At 37.0% G+C, this 21,667-nt stretch overlaps 1 protein-coding gene across 5 annotated transcripts in view; it reads left to right on the top strand.

Moving 5' to 3' along the window:
* ADAM23 (ADAM metallopeptidase domain 23) overlaps positions 1–21,667 on the top strand; it is a 199,573-nt gene that overhangs the window by 169,372 nt on the left and 8,534 nt on the right. The window contains exon 25 of one of the 5 annotated variants that reach the window (XM_019554063.1): positions 6,420–6,510. The exons of 2 other annotated variants lie outside the window; for them this stretch is intronic. In XM_019554063.1, the coding sequence (XP_019409608.1) occupies positions 6,420–6,510 (91 nt within the window). Of the gene's footprint in view, positions 1–6,419; positions 6,511–12,027; positions 12,123–21,667 lie in introns of those variants that run through there. 2 more of the 5 variants (XM_019554062.1, XM_019554064.1) reach the window with 2 other exon arrangements.

Consider the following 21,667-nt stretch of genomic DNA (forward strand, 5'->3'; position numbering starts at 1 on the left):
CTTTTAATAAGACACAATCTTCATGAACTAAAAACTAAATTTACTAAGTTTTGAATAATTATTCCTATATTGTAAATTCATTATTTAATTTTTTTACTGAAGATTTTTCCAGCTGCTGGTTTCTTTTGACTTTCTGTTCTTGAGAACTGTTTTACAGAAAAGGGACAAATGGAATTTCCCTTGTACAAAAGTCTCATTTACAGTTATCTCAACTGTGGAGTGGGGGGGGGGTCAGGTCCTTATCAATCTGGAAGAATGTTTACAAAGATTGGTTTGTACGCTTCAGCTTTCAGATGGAAGGAATATAAACAAAGACAAATATTAAGAACTTTGTTATTAGTAATCTTCCTCCTCCACATAAAAATCTCCAAGATGTCTTATTGACTATATAAGTATAAATACTGTGAAGAGCTATTAGGGAAATTTTATGAGAAGTATTTTTACGTGGAATGGTATGTACATGAAATTGTGACTTTCAGCCTCCTCCAGAAACCACTTTACACGGTGCATGTGGGTTTGGATGCTAGTATTCAAGGTTTATCAATTTTCTGATTCACCAAGACACATTGTCCAATGGCCCCCTAGTTATCCAAACTTGTACATTTTTAGATATGCTCCCATTACATGACCAAGGGCCTAGACACATAACATATTTACAGCAGTGAAACCTGCCTTTACACTGGTGTAAACAAGGAGTGGATATGTATATTATTTGTTTGGTGTAACTTATTAGAATCTGCTGTAGCTACTCCAGGAAATATCAGGGATAAAACAAACTGGTATAACTAACACCAGTAGATGTGTTCTACATCTACTTCTATCCTTGAGTGGCCATTTGCTCAATTTAAACAGGCTATTATTGGCTACTCCTCCTAAATCTGTAAAATTCCCAAAAAGTCAGGGAAGGACAAGACCTTTAGCCTGAAGATTTTGTGCCTCCATGTTGGCACTTTGCTCCTAGCATACTCTTCAGCCCACAACCCTCAGTTCCTAGCTAAGTCATTCTAGTAGAGCTTCATTACCAAGAGCTCTAAGTATACCTTTCCCATAGAGCCTCCCAAATTTGGCATCTATCATGAAGGAAGCTCTATGAAAGATACTGCATTTTTCTCAAGGTATCTTCAGAGATGCATCATCCAGACTGCACCAGTATCCAACATAGGGCTGCCTTGTTTCTACAGGAGCTAACATAATTCCTAGCCCTTTCCCCTCACATAGATCCTTACTAATTCTAGAAAAACGTCTACAGTCTTAGTTGAAGGGGCACAGTACTATGGAGTTGTATGCCTCCCTTTCTGTGTGGCTGGGGTAGATCATTTAAGCGCGCTTAAATACTTGTCTTCTTGAGGGTTCTTTAAATAAAAAAGATTTATTTGTTTAATTTATAAACAAAAACAAAATAGACAAGCAGAAAAGTGAATCTCTTTATCTAAATTAAATTCCTATAGTTTAAACTTCATTCTGTGCTTGCAGAACAGAAACAGTTTTGAAAATGAATGTAATAAATCTGACATATTCTGAAAGTGTCTTGGTTTAATAGATGTCCCCCCCATATTTACTTATTAATAAGATTTTTACCTGCAGATACAGATATATAGATTATTGTGACATAATATAGTGCCTCTTGACAAAGAAAGTTTAAATATTTACTGTTTAAATATTTACTGTTTGTTTTAATTTATTTTCTTATAAGAATGAGCCATATGAAGAATTGACCATCTGTCTTTTTTAATTTGTGGTAATGTTAATTTATTGGAATTGAATTTCCAAGAGATTCATAATAAGGAATTGAACACTGACTGCTTTCAGTTACTTTTTTGGTGTGCTAATAGAGAAATTCTTTTTGGAAAAAGACATCAGGAAGCATACAAAAATAAATCATTTTCTGAAATGACATAAAACTCTAAAATACTTGAGTACTTTCCATTAAGATTTTTTGTTTCTTTTTATTACTGACATTTCCTATTTCACATGTCACCATATAGTGAACAGGCATGAGCTAAAATCCTTTCTATACTTCATAGCACAGAATTTGAGTTGCATTACATTGCAAAAATAGAAAACTCAATTTCCTTAAGATTAGGATAACACAGATTCAATTGTGAGAACAGTATAGCTAGATTAACTCCAGTGTCACAAAATGTCATTTAGTATGACCATAGTTGTAAAGAGCATACTAGGATTATTGTACTGACTCACAAAATCAATGCACCAACAAATACATGAAATACAAGCTTTTACAGATTGAATAGACACATGAATAGAATCCATGTCAAACCTTCAATTTTTACTATTTTTGGTTGCACATACCACGCTTTTATACATGTCAGTGTTCAAGCGGTTAAATCTCACAGTGGGATGTGGTTATCTCTTCATCCTCTAATGCAGCTACCTCCAGAATGTAAAGAATACTGGAAAAACAGCTTCTAAGTATCACATACAGGATATGTATTAACATTCTACAGTGTTAGAAGTTACTATATTTATTTTTAGATCGTCGTTGTAATTTGCATTTACTCTAACTCTTAGATTTGTTGCTTGCTTTGAATTCTGACACTTCATGTATGTGGGGGGATTGGGATTTCTAATCTTAACTCTAATATCTGCGCAAGAAAGCTTGCCATGGCTTAAAGATTCTTCTACACCTACAGAAACCTAAAAACCATTTTAACAATTCATTCCCACCCACTTGGTGTATAATATTCATGGACAAAACGTCTATCTTCTTGTGGGTATATATATAATTATGATAATATTGGGGGATGTATATGCATAATAATCTGTCTGTTAAAGTGAGAATATTGCCATTTGAATAGTTGCAGTTACAGATGAGAGAAAACAATATATAGTTAAACTTGAAATGTCACCCTGGTTACACTGCCAGGAACTTTGTCAAATTAAGAAATTGCACAATGGTCACTTTCTTTGAGGAGCTGAATGTTTTGGAAAATAGGTTAAATTCTTATTTTACTTGTCTACCATTGTATCTATTGCTGAAACCTAATCTTAAATAGCATGAGAGAAGTTAATTACTTAGGGCTGGCTAACAATAGTTTATCAGAGATGTGAAAATTCATATAATTGATTAACAGTTTTTCACACCATAAATCCCTGCATTTTTCTTATTATGATTGGTACTATGTATAGCTAACATATATTGCTTGCTTTGTTTATTCTGTTATGATAATTGATGATTGCTTGCTGCTCCTGTTGCACTTTTGTTTTTCTTTCCAGACCTTTCCATCATACATCAGTTGCTTTTGCCTCTTTACTGTATTTCAGAAAATTAGTAAAATTTACCTCTTTACTGTATTTCAGAAAATTAGTGGTTTTTAGTTATTTTGAAATTAATTCATAGGAAGTTACGAGCTAGTCTAAACTCAGAAACTTACTGTATCCTACACAAACCGAGTCTAAAGCAGTGCAGGGCAACAATAATATTTGGAAGTGAAAGAAATGCTCTTCTTCTTCTTATTATTATTATTATTTGGCTACTGAAACTTGGAGCTGCTTGCAGTATTGGCTTTGAACTTGAAGTCAGTGGAGCTCCATGAACATAAAGGAATCTTTCTGTGCATTTTTAGTATCAGGCTTTGGCCCTGGCTTGATGTAAATGTGTATTATATTTGATGCTTGCGTCTCTAAAGTAGACAAAGGTTAAGGATATTTTAAACATAACTTTTTTTCAAATTGAGCCTGAAGATGTGGACAGGTATAAGAGCCATACTACCATTGAATGCTACAAGTGTAGGCTGTTACAGTGTAACTGCTGAGATTAGGTTTGTTCCCCTGTGTAACATTAGGAGAGGAGGAATCCTTGTCTTGGATTCAAGTGCCAGAGCCAGGGCTGAAGCTGCTGCTGTCTTGGTTCTGGGTAAATACAGTACTGTGTCTGCACACTCCCATAACAAGTTTAAAGTCACAGTGATTTAGCTCACTTAAACTGCTATAAGAGCGTGCAAGTATTATAAGTACATTGTAACAATAGATACAAGACAACTCTTCCTCGCCTCCTAAAGCAGGTGAAAGTTGCCTCTGTCCACAGCCTGTATCACTTGTAAAACTTCTTCATTATTGAAACTAGAAAAATAAATACACATTAAATTCAGAGATATTTATGCTTTTCTGATGTGAGATATAGCTAGTTATGGTCTTTTACTATTATCCAACTAATTCAGCATATTTTAAATCTTAAAATATAGGAAGAATACTGGTATTTTTTGTTAGAGGAGAATTTCCTTCTGTGTCTGAAAAATAAATATGTAGTAAGAAATAGTATCAGCAAATAGAAAATGCTGAAAGCCAAAGTCCTTCCCTAAAAAGGCTATTTTGTGAATGTTTTCTCCAAAAGCTGCCATGTTATATAATTTAAAATAGAGAAAAGAAAAAAAATGAGTTGGAAATAAATTATTGGTTTAGTAATACAAATACTCATATCCATGTGTAGTAGATCTGGCTGAAAAATGTTTTCCCACAGTGAAACATTAAAAAAAATAGTTTCCACATGAACTTGATTTAAAAGCTTCATTTCAGTTTAGTTTTAAGAAAACAATATTTTTAAAAGCTGCACCTTCCCCCCCCCTCCAATTTTCTCCTCTCTTTTTGTCACTGCATGTAAACAAAGGAATTGACATCCATGGGATCCCCTACCTCAAGAGAGGCAAGATTAATGCTTTGAAGTTTGAAAGGTGCTCCGATACTAAAGCAATAAGGCCAGTAGTCAGTGAGAGGAGGAGAGAGAGAACTTTGACTAGCTTTGGATAACCATAAAGGAGTAGGAGCTCTCTATTAGAGTTTATCAAAGATTTCTTACTCTGCAAAAGAGAAAACAGGTTCAGGAAACTTCCCTTATATCTTATGTGTCTTACGGCTACCCAAAAGAATCCTTATTAAACTTTTTATAGCAGATCCATTATGCCTCAGTTGTGTAAATTTTCTTTGGAGTAAAATTTGGCAAGCAAGTTCTCAGGCTTGGAGCTAATGTTCATTACACAAACATATTCTGAGCAGTATGTTTTTATGTTCTAAAAGCCAAAAAAAAGAGAAGTTTGCTTGTTTTAACAGAATATTTGTATGAATAAGTTAAAAACACCTATTTCTGTCAAAAATGTATCCAGGTAAACCTTTAGTTAATGGCAAACAAGTCTGCTTACAGCTTAAGATTGTATTCAGTGTGAGAAATTTCTAAAGAATCAGGCAAAGTATTTTAAATTAATAAGGTTTTTAGTTTGGCTATCAATACTATTCTCATCAACGGAAAGTTATATCCATTTCAGAATTTTCTCTTACACATAACCCTTTACTTTTTGCCTAAAAAGATGACAGAAGTTTGTACCTAATTATGCTAAAATACTACATAACACCACTACATTTAAATTGCTTTGGAAAAACTTGATGTTGTGTAAGTCCTCTATAGGCGCAGTTTCCCACTGCCTTGTTCTCTGGGAAATAATCATTTATGTTTGTGTAATATAGTTGTAAAGCAGTGTCATCTTGATTTAGTACTGTTTTACACTCAATTTGGTGTCACTTTGCACAAGGTTTAAATGAGTACGCAAAGGTCAAGGTATTGGAGAATCAGGTCTTTTCTGTCCACATTGCTGAAACTGATGCATAGTGAAAATAGATAACACCTTATTTAGAGCCCCTAGTAGTGTTTAAAAGCAATGAACCAGAATGACAGGAAATGAGCTTTTCTTAGAGGGATGATTAGCAATTCTTTGCTCAGTTTAGGTGACTAGCAAAACTCCCACTGACTTCAAAGGAAGCCTGAGCAGGCCCACACTGCATAATTCAGAATCCTGTGGTATCTCTCTTTCAGAACTCAAAAGTTGGTTCCCGTCACACTGGTGTCTGGAACATGTTTTCTCTATATCCTATTTTCTTAACTGCATTTTACTTATGTAGGGTGCAGTGGTTCATTGTTCACAAGGGTTTGGAATCACCTGACTGTTTCTAAACAACTTTATAAAATGTAATATTTTGATCATGATTATTTGGATTCACTTAGTTTAATAACCTGGATACAGTATGTTTCTGGTGGTGGAAGAAAGTTCTCTCACTGGTTATTTGTTCATGTTTTATCTTCTATATTTTAATCAACTGTAGGTTGAAAATATTTTAAACAAAGATATGTTATACTCTCAGGTTAAGATCCATTATTAAGTTTAAAGTTTACACTAAAAATTCATATTAAAATGTTTGTTAGCTTTTTAGTCAAGCCAGAATAGCTTAAATTATTTCCATATTTTTTTAAAGCTACAATATTTGTGCAAAGAAAGGTTTATTAGGTTTGAAGTGTGTGACAAAAATGGATTACAAAGTAAAATATGCCTTTGAGGAGCTATTTTATTTTTATTTCAAACATATACTGTATGTGATCATTTCCTTAAAAAATCTTCCCTTTTCCCTCCACACAGTGAGCATGGCCACTAACAGGCTAATAGGTGCAGTGGCAGGGACCATTCTGGCTCTGGGGGTGATTTTTGGAGGCACAGGGTGGGGAATAGAGTAAGCATTCTTCTTAGTTTGAGTTTTATGTTTGGTGCCTAGTGTGTGAGGTAACTGTACGCACCTGAGCCCTCTGTGTACTATCCCATTAGCTTTGTGTCATGTGGTGACCGTATTCGTTATGTGATTTGAACGTGTCCGTGTCATGTGATTTGCTCATGCGGTGTTGAACCCTCTCCTGTCTGGGACAATGTGGGGCATAAAACAATAACTTTGTGAATTTTTACATCATCACAATTAATACAATGAAATGTCTAAATGTCTCCATTGCTCCAAATTATTACAAAAATAAAAGGGAAAATAGTAATTTAAAGATTATGACAATCTGTTTTGCAAAATATAATGTAATAGAGCAACAAGGACCATTTGATATAATTTATGTATTGGTTATTCCAATCAGTGGGGCTTTCATTTTAACAATGGGTCATAAAATCCAAGAAAGAAAATAAAACTTGATTGTATATGTAGGCAGCTTTCCGGCAAAGCTTCTTAATGTTCTGTTGCTAGGGTTTTCACTTACCCCGGGGAGCAGAGTATGACATATATTTTTGAATCATTGGAAAACTGAAATCTGAAGTGTAGGCACACTACATACTTCCCAGTTTTAGCCATGCTTGGATTCACACTACATATATGTGTATATAATGGTGATAATTCTGGAATCAGCTCCTTAATTCTGAGTACTTAGAATACACTACAAACCATGGAATGAACTGCCATTATTCTGCTCGTTTGACTTTTTCATCTTCATTCTGCCCACTAATTTAACTCCATAGAGTTCTAAAATTTCAGTCCCATGATAGTGATTTCATGATAGTGAAAAAATAGCATGTGATCTCATAACTGAGACTGTCATCAAGCATATATACAAGGGAGCCTAATTAAGGTTGCACAAGCAACCGTAGTTCTGGTAACTCTTAATTTTTGAGTGCTTGACTCTCCAACATTAACATTTTTAATGTAGTTTTTTAGCTATTGTGTTACTATTTTTTTCCTAAAACATACTGTATCATGTGAATTAGTTGGTTTCTTAGCAGTGGAAAACTTTCGTATTCACAATGGAGCCCACTATCACTTGAGTCAGTAAAGTAACTAATAGCAATAGAAGGCTGTTATCTTCAATCCACCCAACCACTAAAGATGGATTCCAATTTTGCCAATTGGGTTCACAGCTATTCACTAACAGAAGAAGACTGCAGGGACTCCAGGAGCCTGTTCCAGATGCAGAAGGAGCATGTGCTCTAGTAGACACAGACCATTCAGCCCGTTCTTAGACCCCAGCACCTCGTCCACACTGGGAACATCTACACGAGACACGATAGCAACGAGCTATTGTACTGTAACATCCCAGGCACAAACCATGACAGTGACGCTCATGCGCAGTAGTAACAAGCTAGCGCGCAGTAGCTCATTGCTAAAGCACAGTAGTGTCAAAAAATAACCGTGTGGTGCTGGGACTACACAGTAACGCCCATTACTGTGCAGTCATTTAGTACTTGCTTAAGTAACAACTGCACAGTTGGCCACTCGTGTAAACACAACAACTGTACCATGGTTCCTGTCCCATTTCTGCTCTGTTCCTATCCAACTTTCCCATTCCCTCTGCACCTAGTCCTTCCCCTGCTAAACCTTGCTTCCTGTCTCCTTTCTCCTGTGCTACATGATCCATCACCACACATCTTGGCTCCTGCCCCCTTTTCCTCTTGGCTTTTATCAAACCCTTTTAGTTCCAGTCCTGTTCTGCTCTTATCCACCCTTCTTTCCCTTGCTCTCTATCCTTCCCCATTTCTTCCAATCCAGTGACTATTACAAGCCTCTCAGTTCGTGCCCCTTATGTATTTAAATCAGATTGCATTTTCCTCCATTTTGTAGCCTGGTTTTCCAGGAAAAAGGGCACTGAGAGCACACTTCAGACAGTAGCCTCTGGCTACTGCCAGTAACACTTACAGTTGAGCCCCAGGTGCTCTAAGATGGGGCATGCTTAATATACACAGAATTCTCTATTGAACGTGTTCAGATTTGAATGAATTTTCATAGGGATGGCAAAAGGCACAAACCTAATACCAAGGTGACAGCCCTCCAAGATTTGGGGTCTCCCTCCAAATTTACTACAGTTTCTCAATGAAATAATTGCAAAATGTTTAACCATGGGCAATTTACTTTTTTTCTAATCTTATTTTTGGAAATGGCTGAACTGCTTGAGCTGAAGTTTCTCTTAAAATGTCAGCCTGAGACAGATATGTGACATTGAAAATTTCATCCTGAATATTTAAGTTTGGTAAAATAAAAACCGGATCAGATAATAGAAAGGGTTATACAGTTTTAATTTGGGCCTTGCTGTAAACTGGTTTCTTAATTCTTTTTTTATATATATTTTCAAAATATATATAAAAACTTATTATTTGGAGATCTGTCTGTCTATTTGGGTAAATAACAGATGAATATTTGTCTTTATTAACACAGGTGTCACAACATGTGTCTCTGTGCACTGAAGACTGAAATGCAGTCTTGGCCCTGCTGAAGTCAGTAGTTAAACTCCTTTGGCTTTAGCACAGCTCAGATTTCATTCTGAATGTAAACCATAGACATTTCCAGTTTCCGTCCGGATAAATTTTGCAAAAAGAGGAATTTCTCATCATGAATAGGAATGGTCACTCCCAGTCCATTGATCAGTAGCATTTATCTTGTTTTCAGGGAAATGGGTAGTTTTATCCAAACCATTTTTAAGGACACCCTTCAGCTGTCTAATGTGTTATTATACCATTTTCAAGCTGCTGTTACAGGTGCTTGTTTTATAAGTTTTTTTCTAGTCAAGAAGAAGTAATGTCACTTTTCTAGTTATAGTAATACTTACAATGAGGGCAGAACCCAGAAAGGGGTTTTATCAGAAATTTACCAGTATTTACAACAGTTGCAGTAACTTTAAGGTTTTTTTCATGTTATCTAAACCTAATTTTTTCATATAATTGTGTAATTGTATTTAAATCTGGACTGAATGTTTCTTAGAGGAGACATTTTTATAGTAACAGTATTGTCATTGCAAAATATATGTGAAATAAGTTTTATGAAACACATAATAATCGTGTGGAAAATACATTTTCTGTACTACTAGACATCTTACAAGCATCCAGAAATGGCCATTTCTAAACTTCCTTTTCTAAATTACTATAAGTTAAATATACTAACTAGATACAATAGTTCTGTAGAGCAATGGCATTCTATGGCTAGGGAGAAAAATCAGTTGTATGGATTTTTCAAAGCCTCCAAAACTCTATGTGAACACAAATTACTTACTGTGTTTTTAAAACTTATAAAAATAGTATGCCTTCTTTCATTTTTCCATTGCTGGGGAAAAATGATATGAATCATGCTTCCGAGTCAGGTAGATGTAGTAGACAAAAATATTAAGACTTCTGGTTCTTAAGGAAAAAGTTGCGTATGGAAACAGAATGCCCATATGGCAGCATTGTTTGTCCTCCCACATGATCAGTGTTGTTGACTCGTAGCCAAGTCTCACTGTGAAGGTAAGTCCAGTAAGATATGTTTTTCTAATAGTAGAACATTTACCATGTATTGTTGTTTATATTTGTGTACAGCTCATACATGTTAAGATTGCTACATTATTTTTAAAGTTCAGTTTCTAATTAATATTCCTAGATACTTTGTATTGTATTGGCAGGAAGTATTTTAAAATGGGATTATCTAAATTAATTTTAGATTGCTTTGAAAATATTTATTCAGGGCATGTTTTGCTGTGCTTACCTGTGGTGAGTAAATATCTTGCTTCATTTAAGTGAAGTGGACTGTTCAGAGTCTCAGACACTACTCAGTGTAAGTGGCGCAAAATCTTGGCCATTGTTTTTAAGGTTGACAGGAATTTTTTTTTTGTTATAAGCTCTATATAGTATCTCAGAATGATAAGTCATTAATGATCTACAGCAGGGTATGTATACTGTATAATCCCTAAATTGTGCGCTGACATGAATTAGTAACTCATATGCTATATATAGAACAATTCATTCTTTGTACTGTATGTTGCAAATAAAAGTTGAAAGCTTGGTTTTATTCAGTCTGACCAGATGTCTAAAATCAACCCCACAAAAAACAAGTAACATATGTAATGTACTATACAAATATAGGTCACTGGAATCATTTTTCAGATCTAGGATGTACTTTCTCACTGTTGTTTCTGGAGCTAGGGCGAAGGTATCTGTGATGCTGAAGTAGTCCTTTAATTCTTTCAGCTATGTTAGTTGCCTGTACTCCTTTCCTTCTCCAGTATTTTAGATAATCCTTTTTTCTACCTTGCGTATCACTCTGACAGTATTCCAAACACCTTCAAACACCAGAAACAGAGATATTTTATTTAAAATAGCCAAATCAGCATTACAGTAGCTGAATACTTCCTTGGAACCCGCTATTAAAAGTAATTTTAAAAAGGCTCTTCATGGGCATTCAAATGTTTCTGCATGATTATAGGATATGTGATGTGAAAAAAACATTGTGGTGTTAGATTCCATCTTCCCTTAGACTTAGCTTTACATCAGTGTGTGTCTGGTAATGGAGAACTTCATGGTGAGCAATTAATTTGGTCACACACGCATATGTCAAACCTATTTTGTATTTTCCTTCCCTCTCACTCCCCAGGCAAATAGAGCACTTAAATAAGATATTCTTAATTGATCCTCAAGTGTTGTCTTGCCCTTTTCAGAAAATTACACAAATGTATTTTGTCACCTCTTTCTTGTCTTTTTTCCTGCCCCACCTTGTTGTTCAGTGGCTGCTTGAGGATGATGAAGAGATGCTTTGATGTTTGGAATGCTTCAGTGGGAATGCAGCCTTTATTTCAACTTCAGATCTTTACTATTTTTAATTTAAAGTTCACTTCCAGCCAGTTTATAGTCAGTAAACTTAAACCATACAGTTATTTCAAACCTATAGACCTGATGTTTCAAAATACTGTGTAAGATAAGAGGTGCTGAATATATTCAGCTCTGATTGAAGTAAAAGGGGTATGAGGGTATCTAGTAACTTGTAGTGTTAAGATTTATTAGCAAACAGAATTGATGGGTTTTGATTTGTTTTCATTTGCCATAGGAATGAATTATGTAAGCATTTATTACTACATTCATGTTTTATTACCATTTGAATCAAAATTCTAAAAAATTTTAGAGAATTTTCTTTCTAAGTTTACAAACCCTTTACTAACCTGAACTGATGACTCATGTACTGCATACTGAATGGAATAGTTAAGCCACAGAATAGAGTAAACGTCAGGTTTGTTAAACTTTGAGATAGATAAAAATCTGGGATTGATAAAGATCCATAGGATAGTAAAAAAACATTACAATAGCTTTATTTACACCTACAGTTAAAGAAAAGTAAGTTGGGCCCTTTGAAAATGTTTAGAGACCTGCTGTAGGGTATTTGTTTTCCTAAACTGATTGACTACATTTCCCTTATTGTGAATGAAGTGGTTGGTTCTTACGTCTTTCTTCCCATAATCCTTTATCACAGGTCCTAGTGCCACCAATCTTATAATAGGTTCCATCGCTGGTGCCATCCTGGTAGCAGCTATTGTCCTTGGGGGGACAGGATGGGGCTTTAAGTAAGCAATGCCGCATGTCTTCTCTTCAGTGGCTATGGCATTTCTATTTTCTGCTTACATCACTAAGTTTTGAGTTTCTGCTACAAGACTCCAAGTAAAAACACTGCTTCAAAAATTAATTGAACTCACACTGAAGAAGGGGGAAAATGCACTAAAATCCACAGATGTCACCAGGGTGCAAACTAGAAGAGCAGTAGAAAATGGATATTGACTATCAACCTCATAGGAACAAATCTAAAAAAGGCTCTCTCTGATTTGAAGGTGTGCTCACTCCCTGTAACAAGATTATTGTGTCTTTCTTTACAGTGGGCAAATCTACACACGTCCTTACAGTGCCTTTGCTACTGCACTGTCATTTAGTACTTCCTGACGGTGCAGTAACAGCCTGTACTGTTATTTTTAGCTGCTACGTCGCCATAGCAGTACGCTATAATGAGGGAGCGCGTTGCTATGGCAACATGGATATGGCATCACAGTTTGTGACTACTGACACTACGTCACTGTAGCACGTTGGTACAACAATGTAGTGTCATGTGTAGATGTGCCCAATGAGCAGGAAGTAATCACAGTGATAGCAAGTCAAAAGGACTATTTTAAAAAGCCATGAATACTGATGTTATGTTTGTCAAACTGTAAGATACGGAGTAGGTTAAAGCTGGTCAGGAATTTTCAATCAAGTGTTCTGGTTTTCAGCTCAAAAAGAGTTTGTTTCCAAAGACAATGTATAGTTAAAAAAATGGCAAGTCAAAACAAAGCACTTACATTTTGTAACAAACTGTTGTGATTTACCTGAACTGCCATATTTTTTTTTAGTTCACAGTTTTTTCCCAATCTGCGATTAAAAAAACCCCCAAAAGCTAAAACAGTTAACTGTTTCTCAGATAACATATTACACAAAGTTTAATATAAAAACTATATTGAGCTATGCATGATATAATCTGTACAACACAAACACTCTATACATTGAACTAATGAAGTGGATCTAAATTTGGAGGTAGTAGACATGTCTTCATGTTCATTAATGCACAGCAGTTATTACACATTTAGTTTAGTACTTGCTTAATGAAGTACTACCTAAACAGCAGTAAGTACAGTTATTGCACAGTAGCACTGGTGCCTGATTTTTTGTGACACTGTGCAGTATCCTAGTAACACTGTGCAGTAGCATATTAGCATGGTTTTTGACTGGCACACTACTGTGCAGTGTTATTAGGCTGTGCAGTAAGCATCTCTTGTAGATGCACCCAGAGTCATATAGCAATTTTGTGATTTGTACTTACTTTCTAAGTAATGATCTGAATATTTAGAGATTTATATTTAAATCCTAATTCTAGCTTTTTAAACTGGATATAAGACTACTTTTAATAAACTTTTAAATTACTTGAGTTGAGAAATATTTCAAAAGGAAATCCTATCCTTAGTCATCTGACAATATTTCATAATTTTGTACTAATATGTTCTAGTTAATATGAAGCCCACATTCATGTCCTAAATATGTGCTAAAAGAAACAAGGTGTAATTATTAAAGAAAATACATTGTGAATTCCCAGAGAAAATCACTTTACTTCAAAGAAGTACTCAGTCCATATACATCTGATGTTTATGACAGACTAGACCAAATTCGGATACATTATGCTTCCATTGATTGGGCAGGACTTATGCCTACTGCCACAGCTGAGGGTAGCATTTGATGGAGAAATTAGAACTGAGAAAACAGAATGGATGAATACTTGGCTCTTGAGGCATTTTTTCTAAGTGATTTTTGTCTTTGGTTAAGAGATTTTTTTCCTTCTCTCCACCATTATCTTTGTTTTCTCTCACCTAGAATATCTGTGATTTAGAAGAGAGAACATTTCAGAACAGTGAAGACTGTTAGGTTTTTCCCAGTACAGTATAGTATAGCTTCCACAGTATGGGGGCAAAAAATATCAGTTCTATAGATAGATAGATATTTTAGTCCTTACTTTTTTTATAATAGAAAGTGCCCTTAAAATCACACTGAGTACTTAGAAGTTATTTGGTGTCTTTCAAACCAGCCAAGGTTCAAAATTTTCTCTACAAAAGTTGATTGTTTCAAATCCCTTAAAACTCCATGAGGAACATAGCTGTGTATTACTCTTGACATTTGTAACTACATTATCTGCCCCAAAGAAATATACAGTCCTGAACTAGGATATTGATAGATTTTTTAAAAATCTGTTTACTTTAAAAATGTATTAATTTATCACATTGATACATAAATAAATAAATAAATCTGTCAAGGGTGGGGGAATCTTGCTGACAGGTTTTCCCACCCTCTACAACTGCTATTTCCGTTTCCTGCATAAGGCAGCCTCTTCTGGGTCCCACCTTCAAAATATGCAGTCTTACCCTGCCGAACAGGATGTAAGGTGCTCTCCTGCAACTGGTCCTCTGCCATTTCGAACAACAGCTCATCTAACAGAACAGACCTAGTTTCACTGGAAAGGTCCTCTGCTTCTGGAAGAATACATGGAGGCAAGATCTGCTTCTAATACAAATGCGTAGTATCAATGTGACAAATTAATAGGTTTTTAAAGTAAACAGATTTTTAAAAAATCTATCAATATCTGAGTTCAGGACTGTATATTTCTTCTTCCCTATATATATAGCTTTTATAGGAATATTAGGTTTTAAAACCAAAACGTTCACTTTTTTGTATTGCCAGTTTTTAAAGTTTATTTATATGTGAGGCAGGCAGAATTTGGCCCACAAATCAGTACAGGTCTTGTGGTTACAGAATTAGCTGTTAGTCTTTTCCCTTGTTGCCTTTATGAGTGCACACTGTGGTGTCAGGCTCTATGCCTTCAACTGCCTTGGGACAGAATGCAGCAGACCTCACAATCGTAGACTGGGTCTTAGGCTATAGTACCATGAGTATCAACAATGTCCACTCAACTGTGTTTGGACATCTGTGTTTTTTCCCTTTGAGACTCCTGTTGTTGGCATTCAGGGACCAAACACTGCTCTTGAAGCCAAAGTCTTATGGCTGTTTGTTTGAACAGTTAAAACAAAACATTTGGAGACGGACGCTCTGTGACTGTTTTGTAGGCAGGTCCATCCTCTTCAGATGCCCCAGTCAGATCCCACTGTCTCTGTCTCATTTCCTGTCTCTCTTTTCAAACTTCCTAGGCCTTTTTATATTATGAAATTTTCTTTTAACTGTTATCAGGTGCTTGTAGAGAAGTGGGTTGTCGATTGTAGCCATGATGATCTAAGGACATAGGCAGACAAGGTTATTTGGGTAAATGTGATTTTTTTTTATTAGACCAACTAAATAGTTGGAAAAACTGTTCTTCACAAGCTTTCAGGCACAAACACGCTTCTTCAGGCATAGGGAGGCACCTTGGCTGAGACTCTTTGCTCTAACCCAACCTGGGGCTGAATGAAATGTTTGCAGTAGGGGTATAGGTTGTAGCCATGATGATCTAAGGACATAGGCAGACAAGGTTATTTGGGTAAATGTGATTTTTTTTTATTAGACCAACTAAATAGTTGGGAAAATTTATTCTTGGCAAGCTTTCAGACACAAACACCCTTCTTCAGGCATATTGAGAGTCTGTAGAGAAGTGGCTTATCTTAAACCATTTTGGTTACTTCATGCTCGTTTTCCTTATGGTCTCTTTATCAACTAAATCCATATGTTAATACAATGTACACACTAATAACTAGGTTTATATACAGTATTTGTAAATAGTAACAGAGCAGTTCTAGTCTCCAGTTCTTTCACAATTCTTTATCGCAGCAAAATTTATTATGATGCTGTATTCTTCCATTGATTTGCTCACAAAATAACTTGTGACTTCAGTGAGTGTTTCACATATTGAAAGGTAGTAGGATGTAGTTCATTGTTTGTTGTTTAGGATTTCCTGATTTGTTACATGACTTTAAAAGTGTGCTGAAAAGTAGAACAATAGCTGAGATAACCTTTTGATATACAGCTACAAAATTTGGTCTTGCAGGCCAAATCCCAGTATAGTAAGTGGGACTTTCTCAAGCAGAGTAACTGCAAGATTGCTAAGAATGTAGAATGGCCCAATCTGAAAAAAAAAATTACTCTTTACACATTTTCTGTACATATTACATTCTTTCATGGTACTTTGCAAAGTTAAATTTTATGACTGTATTTGCATCTTACTTGCATGTATCCTATTAAATGCAGAATTATAAAAGAAACAAATATGTCCATATTACTGTAGTGCATAAATTATGCAAATTACACTTGGGTATCTAGTGTTTATGTCCTAGTACAGCAATTCTCAACCTTTTGGCCCTGCAGGACAGATGAGTAGCACAAGACTAGTCTCTGAGCCAGGTTCCTTGTGGGGTCAGCACCCAGAGTTGAGCCCTGTGCCACCCCAGCCCTGCACACCTGTATCAAACTCTGTGCTCCTCTGGTCCCAGGTGCCCAGATTGAGCCCTGTGCTGCCTCTGCCCAATGCCATCACTACATTGAGCCCCATTCTACATAAGCTCTGCTGCGTGTGCCAGGATTTGGCCACACACCATCCCAGCTTAATGGACCTCCATCTATCACTCAGAACCATGTTATCTGGTCCACCAGGCTCCCCAGAGATCCAGAAATCTGGTAGCAGGAAAGTGGCAACTAACACTGATACTGGTCCCCCACCACCAAATTTTCAGTCCCACAGGGAGCTCTATGGGCTGGATGATACTGCTCTGCAAGCTGGATCTGGCTTGCAGGCCAAGGGATGAGCACTTCTGTCCTAGTATAGTTGCTTCTGTTTTGGAACTTGGGCCAACTTCTGCATTTCTAAACTGAGCATACCATCCACTGAAGCCTTGACTTAAATACCACAGAGTTTTGACACTTAAAAGCCTGTACATATAAACAATCTTGAGTTTCTTTCCTTTATGATGTGGGGAATTTTCATGGAAAATAACACAATCAGTATTAAATAGTTGACAAAAAATCAATGCCAGAATATACCTCTAGATCCATATTCTACTGTCAGACACATGCAGAACTGCTTAAGTAAGTGGGACCCACACATGTATCTAGGTTTAGAGATTGGTGTGTAGGTAATAATATATTTTTGAATGCTTTGGTTTAAAAAAAAAAGTGGTTCCAGGGCATATCCTTTTAAATTTAGATATACTGTGGTGCAGGTATTAAATATAGGTGTGAATAGCCTAAAATCTCCATTTTTAAGAGTCATTAAACTCTTAAGGGCATATTAAATGTGTGCCCTTAATGCACCTTAAATCAGGCTAAAGTGCCTTAAATTGGTATGTGGAGATGCACCCAATCTCTCTTAAAGCTCTATGATTCTTTCTTTTACATACTACTACCGCTTTAGGCCTAGATTCCAGAACGCAGCTATTCTTAGGACAGCACTAAAGGATGTATTAAACTTAATTGCTTAAAATTAAGTGCTGTCCTGAATGGGGGTGAAATTAAACTCTACTTAAATGCTTTCCTGAACCAGGACTTAAAATGTTTCAAATAGATTTTCTGTAACACTTACTTTGTTTTCTTTTTCTTTTTTCTTTTTTCTTTTTTTTTGATATTTTCAAAATATTTTTGTCCAGAACAAAATAACCTTCCATTTCCTCTCACTTAAACTGCACATAAAAATATCCAACTTTGTACCCTGTGTGTCATCCTATCACACACAACATGAAAGTATTTGTTATCCCTGTATAGACTTTCATATGGAAAATCTCAAGAGATTAGCACTTTAAAAAATCAAGATACGAATCTTATTCTGTAGCAGAACCTCAAATACAATGGCCTGGCCGAGCTCACAGCTTGAAGTGCATGTTTCTTTTGGGAAAATTAAAAAGGCTTTTTTACTTGTATACAGAAGAGAGCCAGCATATGTAGGTCTTTTCATACTTTGGTTCCAAACTTATTTGTAGGACACCCAAAACTAATGAAGAGGGTTTTAATTTTCCTTCTTTTTAAACAAGTAACATGTCATTTTTTAGGGATGAGAAAACATAGCCAATGCTTTACAAACTGGGACCTGTGATTTCTTTTTCACAGGTTATCAGGTGTTCAAATGTACGCTGCTGTCGAGTCCAAATCAAACATAAGCTGAAATTAAAGCAAACTTTGTACGTGACCTAAGAAAGAAGCAGCTTAGGAAAAATCAGGAAAAAAGCAAACAAAAAGGCCCTTAACGTTAGAACAGCTAATCTATTATTTACTTATAGAAAGTTCAAGAAAAGATGTATGGCTAGAATAAAGGTAGAAAGATACTGAGATTAACTGTTAGTAAAATGTTTGGTGTTTTTGATGCAATTAAATGTCTGTAGTTAATCTGGCAGTATATTTTGTTTAATATTTGACAAACTTTTTATTGCCATTTGTATTGAAGCAGAGCAAAGTGGGCTCAGTAGGGGTAATGTCCCTACTGTGGCTGGCAGACAAATACAAATGCATTAAGGAAATTCACTTCATTTTAGCACATCTGTGACATCCTCCAGCCCCTCTGCTCTTAGTTTTGCTTAGGTCCTCTGCATTGGATCAAATTTCCCCCTTTGGGATTCTTTCCAATTCCTGTTTTCTTGTATAATTACATGAATACATACATATGTGATTTTGTACAAGTAAGTAGTTCAGCTGCTTTATTACATTTTAAAAGTGATTCTTGGCAAACCCCCCCCCCACCCAATACTACTTAGAAGCAGTACCAGTAAGGACTTGAGCAAAAAATAAAACAACCCCCCCACAAAAGTTGAATTGGAAGCTGCTTCTCCCTAAGAGCCATCAGAATGTGGAAGAGACTAGTGGGGGGAAGTCATGTGGTAGGTAATATATACAAAAATTTAACACTATGTACAATTTTACTTCCAGTAAGACTTAGTAAAAACAGTTTTATTGCCCAGTGGATGGTTACTAAGTGGACCAAAGATGAACTCAGTCCTTAAACTTCAGCATTTTGAAAAATCCATCTGCGCCAAATCCTCAAGTGGTTTATGAAGCTGCATTTAGGCCAGGAGACATCAGAATTGTGTTTCTGCTGTGTGATGGGGCAATAGTGGGGGCAGCTAAAGCACTGAGATTCTGAAACCCTTCAGTTGTGATCTAGGTACCTGCTCTCCAGTTTACCAGGAGCACCTACAGTACTTCCCTTACCTGCTGGCATTTGCTAATAAAATCTCTCTAATGCCCAGCAGGTTAGCAGCTGCATTAATTTCATTTTCTTTTTTGGCAGTAGCCCATTTTTTGTGGGTTTCCTCACTTCTTTGGGATTTGGTCCATGGTATAGAAAAGTACACAGAAACACTGCATGTTAGCTGAAACAAAGGCATTGTTTTTAGAGTAGCCCTTAAATATTTTTGTGAAAGTTTGTATTCCTCTGAATGTGGGGGAAGGCATAGATTTGCAAGTACGTATGATAGTATTACAACTACAGTATTAGTTGCTTGCAGAATAGAGTAGGAAGAGATTTACTGAGTATTAATGCTGTATTCTTCTCATAACTTTTTTTTACTTGAGAGGAAATAATAATTAGATCAAAACTATATTGGAAGACTGACTCCTGCAGTAGCCCTGGTTTTATTTTTATTTTTTCAAAATTGCTTCATATTCTTTTGGAGTATACTTAAATTTTGTGATAATTATTTTCTTCCTCACCCCTTGTCTCCTTCTGTTTGATGCTTTTATTGCACAAGACATGTCAAATGTACTCTCCTCTGGTGGCCAGTAAGCCTGGGAGGGGATGGAGCATTGAAAAACTACTCTGTGTACATGCTGCTGTTCGGGATTTCAGAAGAACTCTTAACAGTGAGGCAGCTAGCAAGTAAACACCACAGACTTAACACCTAGCCAGGTGGGGGACCCCTGCTTTAAAATAGCCCCAGGATAGGTCCTCTCCTTGACTCATCACAGATGGGGAGCTATCCATAATTGATTTGTGGCCACCACATGGTATCTAGGGGGAGACCTGGATGGTGATGTTGCTTAGTTCCACAGAATGAGCCATTAGTAAGGTACTGTTATAACTAATGAGGCTCCAGTACTTCCATTTTAAATGTTTCAGGGATTTGTAGCACAACTGAAAAAATAGTTTCTACTTGCAGTTTAGAGATGTATGTTCTTGGTTGCTGATAATTTTTGTTTTGCGGTTCAAAAGCAGTGTTTGACTTTTTCGTACTTACAAAAATAGGGTGATAGTCCCAGATGTAATAGGATTTTAATGGAATATCAAAGAAATGGTTTTGATTCATATTAAATGAACCATCAGTCCCTAAGATGATATAGGCCTTGTTGGTGTATATTTGTTTAAAAGTTAGTTTGTAGCCAAAGTCTTCAGTAGGGGCCAGTGCAAAGCTGCTTATCATGTCAGGAGCCCTGGAGGCCTTTGCTTCAGGTATATGTGATCTCCTGAGGTAAAAGACAGCTTCTTGGAAACCCTTTATAAGGTTTATAGGTCTGCCCTGAAAATATATAGGCCTGTTCTGCAGGCGGGTCTATGGGAGAAGCATGACTTTTTTGGAGGGGAGTTTAGCATTGCTATAGGTTTTAACCTGACAGTACTTATACACTATGGGTGTGTCTACATGTGCATTAGATCTGGGAGAGTTTATTCATGAGTAAACTACTCATGAGTAAATGTTCCCAGGCATTACAGGCTCTACATGTGCCAGGAAGCAGGAGCAGTTTGCTGCTAATGACCCAGGGGCTGGTAGGCAGAGCTGAATTTAAATTTAATGGGGCCCTGAGCAAACAAAGAATTGGTGTTCTCCTCTAGAGATGCACTGATATATTGGTTGCATATCAGATCGGCATCAATGAAAGGAAAATTAACATTATCAGCTATTGGCTTTTTTTGGCTGGTATAGCCGATTAATGTCATGGATAAATGTAGTGTGCACATAGGAATGCAATTGGGCAACTTGGAGAGCAGTGTCCTGCTAGTAAGTCTGTGTGGAGGAAGAGACATGGGGGCCAGAAGGGGTGAGGGAGAGGCAGATAGAGACCTCCACAGTGAGATGGAGTGGGGCAAGGGGAGGAGCAGGTGGTGCCCAGCCAGGGCAGTGAATATGATCTCAGTGCCAGGAGCAGGATGGAGCCATGGGCAGATCGTCCAGGGGGCAGGTCGGGGAGGGGGCATGTTCCCCCTAGATTTGTGTGTGGGGTGAGGGCAGGCTGTCTGCTGTGGACTCTGGGCCAGGGGCTGCACCAGCCTCTTCCTGGTGGAGGGAGTGGGGAGGAGGGGAGCTTGGCCCAAGGTGGGCTCACCTGTGTGGGGTAGATGGGCAGCAGTGGCACTGGGACAAGTGGTTTTGTGGAATTTTGGGGTGGCCATAGACCTCCAAGTCTCCCCTGTTCTGAGCTCTCCGCTCTGCTGTCTTTCCCTTGGGAGACTCATGCAGAGTGCAGTCCTATAGGGAAGCTTGAGGAGCTAGAGCCATCCCAAAATTCCCTCTGGCCTCCCCATAGCCACTCCTCCCAGTGATGCTGCTGCTACCTGCCCCCTGCAGGTGAGCCCACCCTAAGCCTGGCCCTGGCCCAGCCCCACCCCCACCCGGAAGAGGCCAGTGCAGCCCCTGGCCTCG

This window comes from Crocodylus porosus, unplaced genomic scaffold, assembly GCF_001723895.1.
Source record: "Crocodylus porosus isolate Cpor-Errol unplaced genomic scaffold, CroPor_comp1, whole genome shotgun sequence".
Lineage (NCBI taxonomy): Eukaryota > Metazoa > Chordata > Crocodylia > Crocodylidae > Crocodylus > Crocodylus porosus.